This window comes from Gymnoscopelus microlampas, assembly GCF_963454915.1.
Source record: "Gymnoscopelus microlampas genome assembly, chromosome: 23".
NCBI classification, from domain to species: Eukaryota; Metazoa; Chordata; class Actinopteri; order Myctophiformes; family Myctophidae; genus Gymnoscopelus; species Gymnoscopelus microlampas.
Window position 1 is genome coordinate 13,959,902 of NC_139960.1, and position 10,836 is coordinate 13,970,737.

Consider the following 10,836-nt stretch of genomic DNA (forward strand, 5'->3'; position numbering starts at 1 on the left):
TGAGTGTGTCCAAGACTGGGACTTTTTGACTGTTTGATATTCCTGCAGTAAATCATGTGTGAACTACGTTTTTACAACTCTTTGTGCGTCAAATGTGTTATTTAAATAAAAGGTATTTATCAAACTATTGAACCTTGTGCTCTCGTCTGTTTCGTGCTGCGTCAGCATGGTAACAGTGGCCACTAGAACAAGGTATTTCTATGGTAACAGCAAAATTTGGTGATGGCTAACGGTCCACTGGTTCTAAAAGTCGGGCCTGGGGGAAAACCAGGGGTCTCTGAGATTGTTACAAATGGTATAATATAAATATAATTTATCTATGTCCACATAAGAGATACAATACAAGGACACAATATTTACACAGTGCTGTAAAAATGTACAGTCAGCAAATCTTGGACAAAATACCCAAACACCCTTCAGGGGTACAAGTAACAGCGTCTTCGCCATATTTGGCAACTACCAATAATAGAAGAGATTAGAAGAGAATTTTGAAAGCCGTTTAGCTGCTTTTTTTGGCATCCCAAATTGTTGGAAGCCTGTTACAACCAAACTATGTGCATGTCCTAGGCAGCCAAAGATAAACACAAGTAGACTGCACCTATAACCTAGCTCTGTGATGGTATGGAGGAGTGGCTGGAATTTAATGACTTTGGTCATAAAAGCTTCCTCTAAGCTAGAGTCAAAGGTGCAGGCCACTTCAAGGAAACTGATTTGGAGCCTCCATTGACGTGAACTAGCTTTTCCCACCGGATCGTACTAACTTGGCGACATCACATGAGCAGCAATACCAGATGCTCCCGTGGCGTGCACCGTTAAGCATTACATTTCCAATCCTCAGGATTGAATCCCGAAACCCGGCACTGCTTATTTATCTAAAATTAAGGTTAGGTTTAGGCATAGTTTTTGTGGCACCCAGCGAAGCAGACCGCTCGGCCCACTTGGTGAGAACAGACTACAGCAGTAGTTCTAGTTTGGCAAAAAAAACAACAGTTACAACGACGGAGGCGCGCCGTCTCTAGTGGACTTGAGCAACGAGAGGCACCGCCGAGCGAACCGCAGGCGAAACGCCGTGCCAAACGTTGCGAAGTCCGCTAGAGCCGACTCGGTGCCGTTCGAGTTATGTACCGATAGGGACAGAATCGTTAATTACCCTGTTGAAGACCCCTGCTGTAAACTGAAAAAAGGTCACTTCTGGTCAAGAGGGCAAAGGGCAGGTGCACTCTAGCACCACCTAGAGTCTATCTGTGCACGTCCCTGAGGATCACACACACACACACACACACACACACACACACACACACACACACACACACACACACACACACACACACACACACACACACACACACACACACACACACACACACACACACACACACACAAACGACATCTGAGCAATTTCATTTCATGTTTTTATTACCACAACTAATGAATTCATTCATAATACATGAGCAGAGTGCATGTGCTGTGAATAATTTTACAAAAATAAAATATCTGATCATTTGGTCAGCTATAAAAAGTTTATCAATTTAAAGAACATCACACCATAAAGTTACAGCCTTGTGTCCCTTATGGTACTCAAAAATAACTACTGTACATGTTTAACCTGATAGCTTCATGATAGCCTATATCAGCTATATTACAGGAACTACACACCAAAAACGTTTCTCATACAAAATTAGATGATCTAGATGATCTATACAGACATTTTTAAACACACATTTGCATTTCAAAAATAATAATTCCTAAAAAATATCTGGATATCACACACGCACACACACAGAAAATGTAATCACAATTGCCAGTGGTGGAAAGTAACAAAATACATTTACTTAAGTACTGTACTGTACTGGCAAACAATTTTGAGGTATTTGTACTTTACTTGAGTATTTCTAATTTCCAATACTTCAACTTCTACTCCACTACATCTCGGATGCAAATATTGTACTTTTACTCCACTGCATCTATTTGAAAACTTTAGTTACTAGTTACTTTGTAGATTTTGATTATTACAAAACATATATTAACCACTTCAGCCCTCTATATATTTAGGTCATTTGAAAATAGCTGATCTACAAGCTCACAAAGCGTCGCATCGTGAGCATCTTTTTTTATACATATGAAAACTTGAAATGGGACATTCTGCATTATCAGTACCTTTACTTTTGGTACTTTAAGTACATTTTGATGCCAATACTTTTGTACTTTTACTCAAGTACATATTGAATTCCGGACTTTTACTTGTAACAGAATATGTCTATAGTGCAGTATTGATACTTTTACTTAAGTAAAAAAATTGAGTACTTTTTCCACCACTGACTAATGTAATGTTGACTAGCGGTGACAAAGCTACAAAACATCACACCAAGCGTGGGCAGCTACAATACATCGTCGCCATTAAAGTGTTGCTCAAACGCTCATTGACATGGTTTTTGGCTGTTTTAGGCTGTGAAATAAATAGCACAGGACAACGTTTGAAACAGTGAAACAAGAACATTTCAGCAGGTCATTGGAGTAGAGGTTGCAACTTACTCCGCAAGCTTTGCTGACCCAAGGGGCGAGACGACAACCACATCATGTTCTTCTACATTTCCTTTGAAGTCATCACATCAAAGGACTTAAGGTTACATTATTACTCAGCACCCAAAACCCACACATGCACCTAATTCCCATGACGACAACGTGGAAGGAAGCTGTCACCATGATAACAGCACAGGATGAGGTAATGAGGAACATTTCACCACAACTATTAACCGTCTTCAATTCAAGTTAAACGTAGTGACAGTTATTAGTTTGAAATCTGATTGCATGTAGTTTAACCGTCTTAAATTCAAGTTAAACGTAATGACAGTTATTAGTTTGAAATCTGATTGCATGTAGTTTAACCGTCTTAAACTCAAGTTAAATGTAGTGACAGTTATTAGTTTGAAATCTGATTGCATGTAGTTTAACCGTCTTAAGTTCAAGTTAAATGTAGTGACGTTATTAGTTTGAAATCTGATTGCATGTAGTTTAACCGTCGTAAATTCAAGTTAAATGTAGTGACGGTTATTAGTTTAAAAAATACATTCCATATAGTTAAATCCAGCTCAGATGCTGGGAACATATTGGTTTATAATGACCAATCTGTTTTTTATACAGAGTATACACAGTGTTTCCCAAACAATGGTGTCATGGTCCATTTTTTGGGGTCGCGGACGCATTTTTATGCATCACAGGTACTAAATATCCCATAGTTTTTAGGTTTCCTAATTCCTACCATTATTTATTTTAATTTATTTTCCCCAAAACATTTTTTTTAAGTAATAAGTAATTTTTAAGTAAAAAATAAATTAAAACAATTTCAGATTTTTTTAAAAACTAAACAAAATCTTTTCCAAAAATATCAAAAATAGTGAAAATAGCACATCTATAAGGTCACAACACACTATGGTGCGACGTTGACTCTACCTCCCTGAATGTCCTGATCACATCACCCAAAACATGTTATTTTAAAATCCAGCATGCTCATTCGGCAACTCTACATGTCTGTGATTTCAAGACGGTGCTGTATTAGGCTTTATTAGTTTTAGTGCAAGCTCTGCTGAGTGTCGGTGCTCTAGTCTACACTGTAAAATGGGCTGAGAAAGCTCGGACTGTCGGGAACGTCTTAGTTGTCACGGGAGTGTGTCATTTTTAGATTTCTTTGGCTATTCAAAAATAGCAGATATACAAGCTCATAGCGTGGCACTCGGTGCCGCTGTATCTGTTCTGGAGAGTCATACTGTCCATCATAGTTATAGTCAAAGACGGGTCACTACATTCACCCCATTATACTGAGAGGCATACTTCTTCAACAAGGTAGAATGGAAGTAACCCCAGATCTTTTTGAACTCGGGGTACATTGGGACAAGATTAGTCACCAGCAGTGCATCATACTGCTCCTGTGCAGGGTTGTTCAGGTCTGCCAATCATACAGCCAATTATGATTAGCTTGTAGATCTGGTATTTTAGAAAAAAAATGAAAATGTGTGCAAATCTTTGAATATATACATATTTGTTTTTTTAAAGCGAACATTTTTAACTAAAATCTTTGCTTCTGGGGGGGGTCCCTGGAACAACATGTTTTGAGATGGGGGTCCACGGCCAAATAGATATTTTGGGGGTTCTTCACATGAAAAAGTTTGAGAACCACTATTATAGCAACATATGTTTATTTTTAAACTGTTAGGATTTAGAAGACATTTGTAGAATCCCCCAGAAGCAAAGATTTGAGTTAAAATGTTATAACAAAAATAAAAAAATATATATTCAAAGATTTTCACACATTTTCACGATTTAAAAAAAATAGATTTACAAGCTTGTATTATCTGCTATTTTCTAATATCCAAAGAAATCTAAAAATGACAAACGGATGCTTTCCCGGTCTTAATGGGTTAAATCTGAATGAAAAAAAAGCATATTTACAGTGTTGAAAACAGTGCAGCCAGGGTTAAGGTCATTTCTTGCCCCAGAACTTGTCTCGTCTCCTCTGCGTGCGCTCCAACACCTCCGAGGCCTCCGAGCAGGACGCAGCCGATCGCCATGACAACACAGAAAAGCGGTCATCTGGTCAAAGGAAGGAAAGACGGGAAGAGAAAAGAAAAGGAACGATGTGAATTAGTAATGTTTTATTTTGTGATGTAATTCATTAAATAAGTACTGAAATTTAAATTTGTGAGACAACACATTGAGTGCCATAAACGGTCCAGACCGTTTTTGGCCCATTTTTTTTTGTAATATATTTTTCCCACGTGGGGCACTCTAACGATACTTTGGGATCATCCAAGGCAGAGCCGGCGCGCCCTATTAGGCAGAGTAGGCAGTTGCCTAGGGCGCCACTAGGGGGGGGGCGCAAAAAAACTTTTTTTTTTTTTTTTTTTTTTTTTTTTCAGAATCTAGGTGGCGCTGTGGCAGAAAACGGTGGCGGTGCGGGGGGGCGGGGGGGCGCCAGGAAAAATATTGCCTAGGGCGCCAAATTACCTAGCACCGGCACTGATCCAAGGAGTCTCTAAGAAGGAGAGGCCGGATGTGGATCCATGTCAAAAATGCTTCCGATCGGCCGTTCCAATGACTAAACTCCTTGACTAAAAGCTCACTCCACTCCTTGACTAAAAGCTTAATATCTCCATTTCTTTTTTGTTGTTTGTTCCAGGCGTTAGTCGGGACCCTCCACCGTCTCGCACGCAGGCTTTGTTTACATGCACTTCCTCGTCGGGGCTTCTACAGCATGAAACATATCAGCGTAAGTGGATGGAAGATATGCTGGCACTAGATGTACCCTATTTTAATAAACCTATGGCACACAATGTGTTAACTCTTTCACTGCCAGAGTATATACATTAATACTTTTAAACTGGTCACAGAACATTTAGATCCAACATGATCTATCATCGGATCATGTGTAAACACAAACAGTATCCGATGCCGTTCCCCAGAGGAAAAGAAATCAACCGCGAGGTGCCTTTCCATGTCGCAGGCACGCTGAAAACAGCCTTAAAAAACGCACGTATTTCCCACCTCCCCACCTGGCCACAGAACATTTATATATATGATCACTTGTCAGACCGTTGGTATACACAAAGGGGATCACTGTTCGTCGTCCAGAGATAACAAAATATAACCGGAGCTGTCCCGTCTTTTGTTAGACCACGTTGAAACTACGGTGTCTCGCCAGATCCAGGGCAAAACAAGGCAACTCAAGATATAACCATTTCCAGGAAACCAATAAACAGGAAGTGGCGGAAATCTTCGGATGACGTTATTTCCGTATCCGTGTGAGTTAAGAGTGAAAGTGATCGGTCGGGTGACAGAGAGCAGCGCGATCTTTTATAGAACCGTGGGAATGAAAGAGTTAAAGTAAAAATCTGTCAATTAAATCTTACTCCGGCCCTGTGGTACCTTTAAAAAATATAATAATATAAAACCATATTGTAATCCTGGCAAGATATAAAACCAGCAGTACTAGAGGTCCTGGTAGGATATAAAACCAGCAGTACTAGAGGTCCTGGTAGGATATAAAACCAACTGTACTAGAGGTCCTGGTAGGATATAAAACCAGCAGTACTAGAGGTCCTGGTAGGATATAAAACCAGCAGTACTAGAGGTCCTGGTAGGATATAAAACCAGCAGTACTAGAGGTCCTGGTAGGATATAAAACCAGCAGTACTAGAGGTCCTGGTAGGATATAAAACCAGCAGTACTAGAGGTCCTGGTAGGATATAAAACCAGCAGTACTAGAGGTCCTGGTAGGATATAAAACCAGCAGTACTAGAGGTCCTGGTAGGATATAAAACCAGCAGTACTGGAGGTAGTATAAGCATTTATAACGTTAACTAGATGGAACACAGATACCTTCATCTGATCCACATCCTGCTCCTGGTATCCTGCAACCTAACTCCCCTAGAGAGGAGAGGAGAGGAGAGGAGAGGAGAGGAGAGGAGAGGAGAGGAGAGGAGAGGAGGATAGTACAGATGTTAGACATTGATTTCACACCTCCGAAAAGCTTGTTATACATAGATATACAAAATAAAGAAATCTGATTTTGCACAGTTTGCAGTTTTTGAGTGTGCAGAGGCTCCCTTTAATTGTTCATTTGGTTTCCATTTGGCATTGACCTCACTCAGGTCTACTGACAGATGAGCAAAATGAACTATAACAGAAAGAAGAAGGAGAAGATGTTGGTGTTAGTATTAATATTATTTACCATTATGTTGGAACTCGGGGTCTCTCAGGGTTCCTCGGATTCCGTGAGGGGGCGGGACCGGAGGGCCCTGCTTCACCTTCATTGGTTTAGAGCTGGATTTACGGTTCGGGGTGGAGCGAGTCGAGGGCTTAGGGGTGGGGCTGTCCTCTAGCCACGCCCCCTCCTCTCTAAGAGGGAGGGGGTCCACGGTGGCCATTCCTGCAGCAACGCCCGTTTGCTGAAAACGACGCGGTAAGAATTATTATTAATATTTTATAAATTAGTTGTAATTTCACATTATAAACTGGGTTGGTCACATCATGCAATGCATACAGTGTAATAACCAGTTTCTTCAGGAAAGAAACTTAGTACATTTACTCAAGTACTGTATTTAAGTAGCAGATGTACAAGCTGACAATGCGTCGCATGGCGACACATTGACAATGAGCTTGTAGATCTGCTATTTTCAAATGGCTGAAATGTATCATAGTGGTTAATGTATGTTTTGTAATAATAATAAAAATCTACAAAGTAACTAAAGTTTTCAAATAATTGTAGTGGAGTATATTTGCCTCCGAGTGTGTGTGTGTGTGTGTGTGTGTGTGTGTGTGTGTGTGTGTGTGTGTGTGTGTGTGTGTGTGTGTGTGTGTGTGTGTGTGTGTGTGTGTGTGTGTGTGTGTGTGTGTGTGTGTGTGTGTGTGTGTTACCTGTAAGCCCATGTGTTTGAAAGGCGACTGAGGTTTTTCGATGGGGGGGTCAGTTGCCCCCGTCTGTTTAGGAGGAGACACCAGGATAGCGCCCCCTATGCCACACACAAACAAACTACATGTACTAATTCCTGTTCAACTGTTTGACTCAGGTTTGGTTTCAGTTTGGTTTTCATGTGAGTGGAAGTCAAGCAAAACAAACTCCAAACATAAGCATTATCTCTGTTAAGTTAAGGGTATAGTTCACCCAAAATATTTCTTATTTTCTATCAGTTACACACCCCATAGAGCCTTTAAGGGGATTTTTTTGTTTTTGTCGAATTCCCAAGCCAATAATTTGATGACCGACGGAGAAATGCTTGTGTCTCCTACCGGAGCCACTGCCGGTCATCAAATTATTGTCTTAGGAATGCGACAAAAACAAAGAAATCTCCATGAATTCAAGGCTTCATGGGGTGTGTAATTGATAGAAAAAGTCATTTTTGGGTGAACTATCCCTTTAATGTACATGTACAATATTATTTCAATGTTGTGACAATAACATGCAACCCCACAGCAACAGGTGAGATGTATACGGTCTACTGTATGACAGCGGGGCCCACTGGTGGGCTGGGAGGGTTTTGTAGTGCCCCCCCCATCCAGTTATTAGAATGAGACAAGAGAAAAACATGGGACAAGACAAAGAAGACTGGACTAGGACAACAAGAACTCAGTCACACTGTCAGTCAGTCACAACAGGAGGGAGTAGAAACCACACACACACACACACACACACACACACACACACACACACACACACACACACACACACACACACACACACACACACACACACACACACACACACACACACACACACACACACACACACACACACACACACACACACACACACACACACACACACACACAGAACCTATGAGGCCTCTACAGTGAAAAGGTGAGTCAAACCTGTTAACAATCCGCCATCCCTCCCGCGGGACGTTTTTTTTTGTGTACACAAGTGTGTGTGTGTCACCTACCTAGGCAGGCTATATAACATTTTAAAAGGTACAGGTATTGTGATTAAAATGATGCAAACTCTTCCAAGATGGCATCAAAACGCTGACGCTATAATTAACGCCAAAGTCCGACGTGTGCGTGTGCGTGTGCGTGTGCGTGTGTGTGTGTACCAGTGGCAGGGGTGGTTCGGTCGTGATGAGTTCTCTGAACTGGTCGGACCTTCAGTGTGGGAGTAGGTAACCTTCCCTCTTTTCTACACACACACACACACACACACACACGCACATTGCATCAGGAGATTAGTAATGATATTCCAAGAAATATTTGAACAACACTAATGACAGTGATTATTGAATTGTTGTTTATGTCAACAATTTATTTAGTCATCATGATGACGATTTTCATGCCCCAAAGTAAGGATTAATTATTAATCGATTATGTTTTATCAAATGATCTAATATCGATTAGCTGTCATAATCTACATATGACTGTGATGAAGACGTATTGATGATGTTAATCTGGCTGTTGTGAAGACAGGAAGACATTGTTGTTGGGTGGAAAACTCATAATGTCCAAAACTGTTTGGACATTATGAGGACATTATAATCCTAAAAATAGCAGATCTACAAGCTCAAAACGTGGCACATCGTGACGCAAAACAAGTGAAGAGTCCTCTACAGTGAAAAGGTGGGTCTTTTTTATTTTATTTTTTTTAATCCCACGTTTTTGCAACCCCATTTTTTTTCCCCCAGTGCCAATTATCTAAGTAATCCTGGGCGCTACACTCCCTCTGCCAGCCTAAGGAGAGCCCAGAGCCGAGCTCATGCCTCCTTCAATGCATGAGAGCTAACAAGCCTTCTTATCACCCGACAGGGGCGAGGTTCCCAGGTTGGACAAACATTGTATGTAGCAGATATACAAGCTCTCATAGCGCAGCACCGAGTGCGCAGCACCGAGTGCCGCACTATGAGCTTGTAGATCTGCTATTTTTGAAAAATCCTGAAAATCTTTGAATATATATTTTTTTATAGCAAACATTTGTAACTCAAATCTTTGCTTCTGGAGGGGTCGCTGGAAAAAAATATTTTACAAATGTTCGCTTTAAAATATATATATTTAAAGATTTGCACAAATGTTCACGATTTTAAAAAAAAAATGCAGATCTACAAGCTCATGGCGCGGCACTCAGTGCCGCACTTTGAGCTTGTAGATCTGCTATTTTTGAATAACCAAAGAAATCTAAAATGACAGAGATGCGTTCCAGGTCTTAATGGGTCAATGCCCGTAAATGAATGCCCTACTTCGTCATACTACCGTGTCACACAAAAGTAGCAAAAATAGCCGATCTACAAGCTTGCAATGTGTTGTGAGCTTGTAGATTTACACTTTTGGCTATTTTTTTATTCTGTTTTAAGGGAAAGTGGTGTTAAGTGTGTGTGATTTTATAATATCGAACGAAAGGATTAACAAGAGCTTGTGACTAATACATTTGGTTCCCAGGTTGGACAAACATCGTGACGCATTTTGAGCTTGTAGATCTGCAATTTTTTGTTTGACCCTATAGTATGAAGTAGGGCACTAATTTACAAAACAAAACAAAAAATTCACACCCAGTGTGAAGTGAGCGGTGTGGTCATCACAGTGATGGAAGCAAGCTCACTTAAAAAAAAAAGTGTTTTTTTAAAGTGCATAGTCCTATTTAAAGGTTATTAATTTCATCATGTGTCTCGCTAGCCAATCACAGTGCTGAATAGAGTCAGCCAATAGAGTCAGCCAATCACAGTACAGCTAGGGGTGTACTAATGTAGAGGGGTGTGCTAGTATGAGCCAATCACAGTACAGCGAAGGGTGTACTAATGAGGTGTCCCAACCCCACTTATAGGAGCGGCTACACCGCTCAAAAAGCATAAAAAGTTAAAACATGGAGATAAGAGGTTTCTGATATGATAGTGATGAAGGTTTCAACATACTCATCTGTCGGCTCCATCTCTCCCCAGGCCAGGCGTCTGGAGACAGGCGGTCCAGGACACACGGCCGTGTTGCTTTGTGTGTGTTTGTCGCTGTGTGTGTGTTGCTGTGTGTGTTTGTGCTGTGTGTTCTTGTCAGTGCGTGTGTGTGACTTGTCTCCGGACCCACTCTTGCTAGAAACACCGGAACTGCTGCTAACCCTTTAACAGACAGACAGACAGACAGACAGACAGACACACAGTGAATTTGACACACTAACCAGCCACTGACAGTACTAGAGGTCCTGGTAGGATATAAAACCAGTAGTACTAGAGGTCCTGGTAGGATATCAAACTAGCAGTACTAGAGGTCCTGGTAGGATATAAAACCAGCAGTACTAGAGGTCCTGGTAGGATATAAAACCAGCAGTATACTAGAGGTCCTGGTAGGATATAAAACCAGCTGTACTAGAGGTCC

General features: G+C 41.0%; 1 protein-coding gene across 4 annotated transcripts in view; it reads right to left on the minus strand.

The window, feature by feature from the left end:
• Window positions 1–1,511: 1,511 nt before the first annotated feature.
• mdm1 (Mdm1 nuclear protein) overlaps window positions 1,512–10,836 on the minus strand; it is a 28,168-nt gene continuing 18,843 nt past the window's right edge. For 3 of the 4 annotated variants that reach the window (XM_084049475.1, XM_084049477.1, XM_084049474.1), the window contains 6 exons: window positions 10,383–10,580; window positions 8,583–8,665; window positions 7,411–7,505; window positions 6,725–6,941; window positions 6,373–6,420; window positions 3,311–4,587 (listed from right to left, as the gene is read on the minus strand). In XM_084049475.1, coding sequence (XP_083905601.1) covers window positions 4,478–4,587; window positions 6,373–6,420; window positions 6,725–6,941; window positions 7,411–7,505; window positions 8,583–8,665; window positions 10,383–10,580 — 751 coding nt within the window. In that variant the 3' untranslated portion in view covers window positions 3,311–4,477. Of the gene's footprint in view, window positions 2,594–3,310; window positions 4,588–6,372; window positions 6,421–6,724; window positions 6,942–7,410; window positions 7,506–8,582; window positions 8,666–10,382; window positions 10,581–10,836 lie in introns of those variants that run through there. The other variant, XM_084049476.1, reaches the window with a different exon arrangement.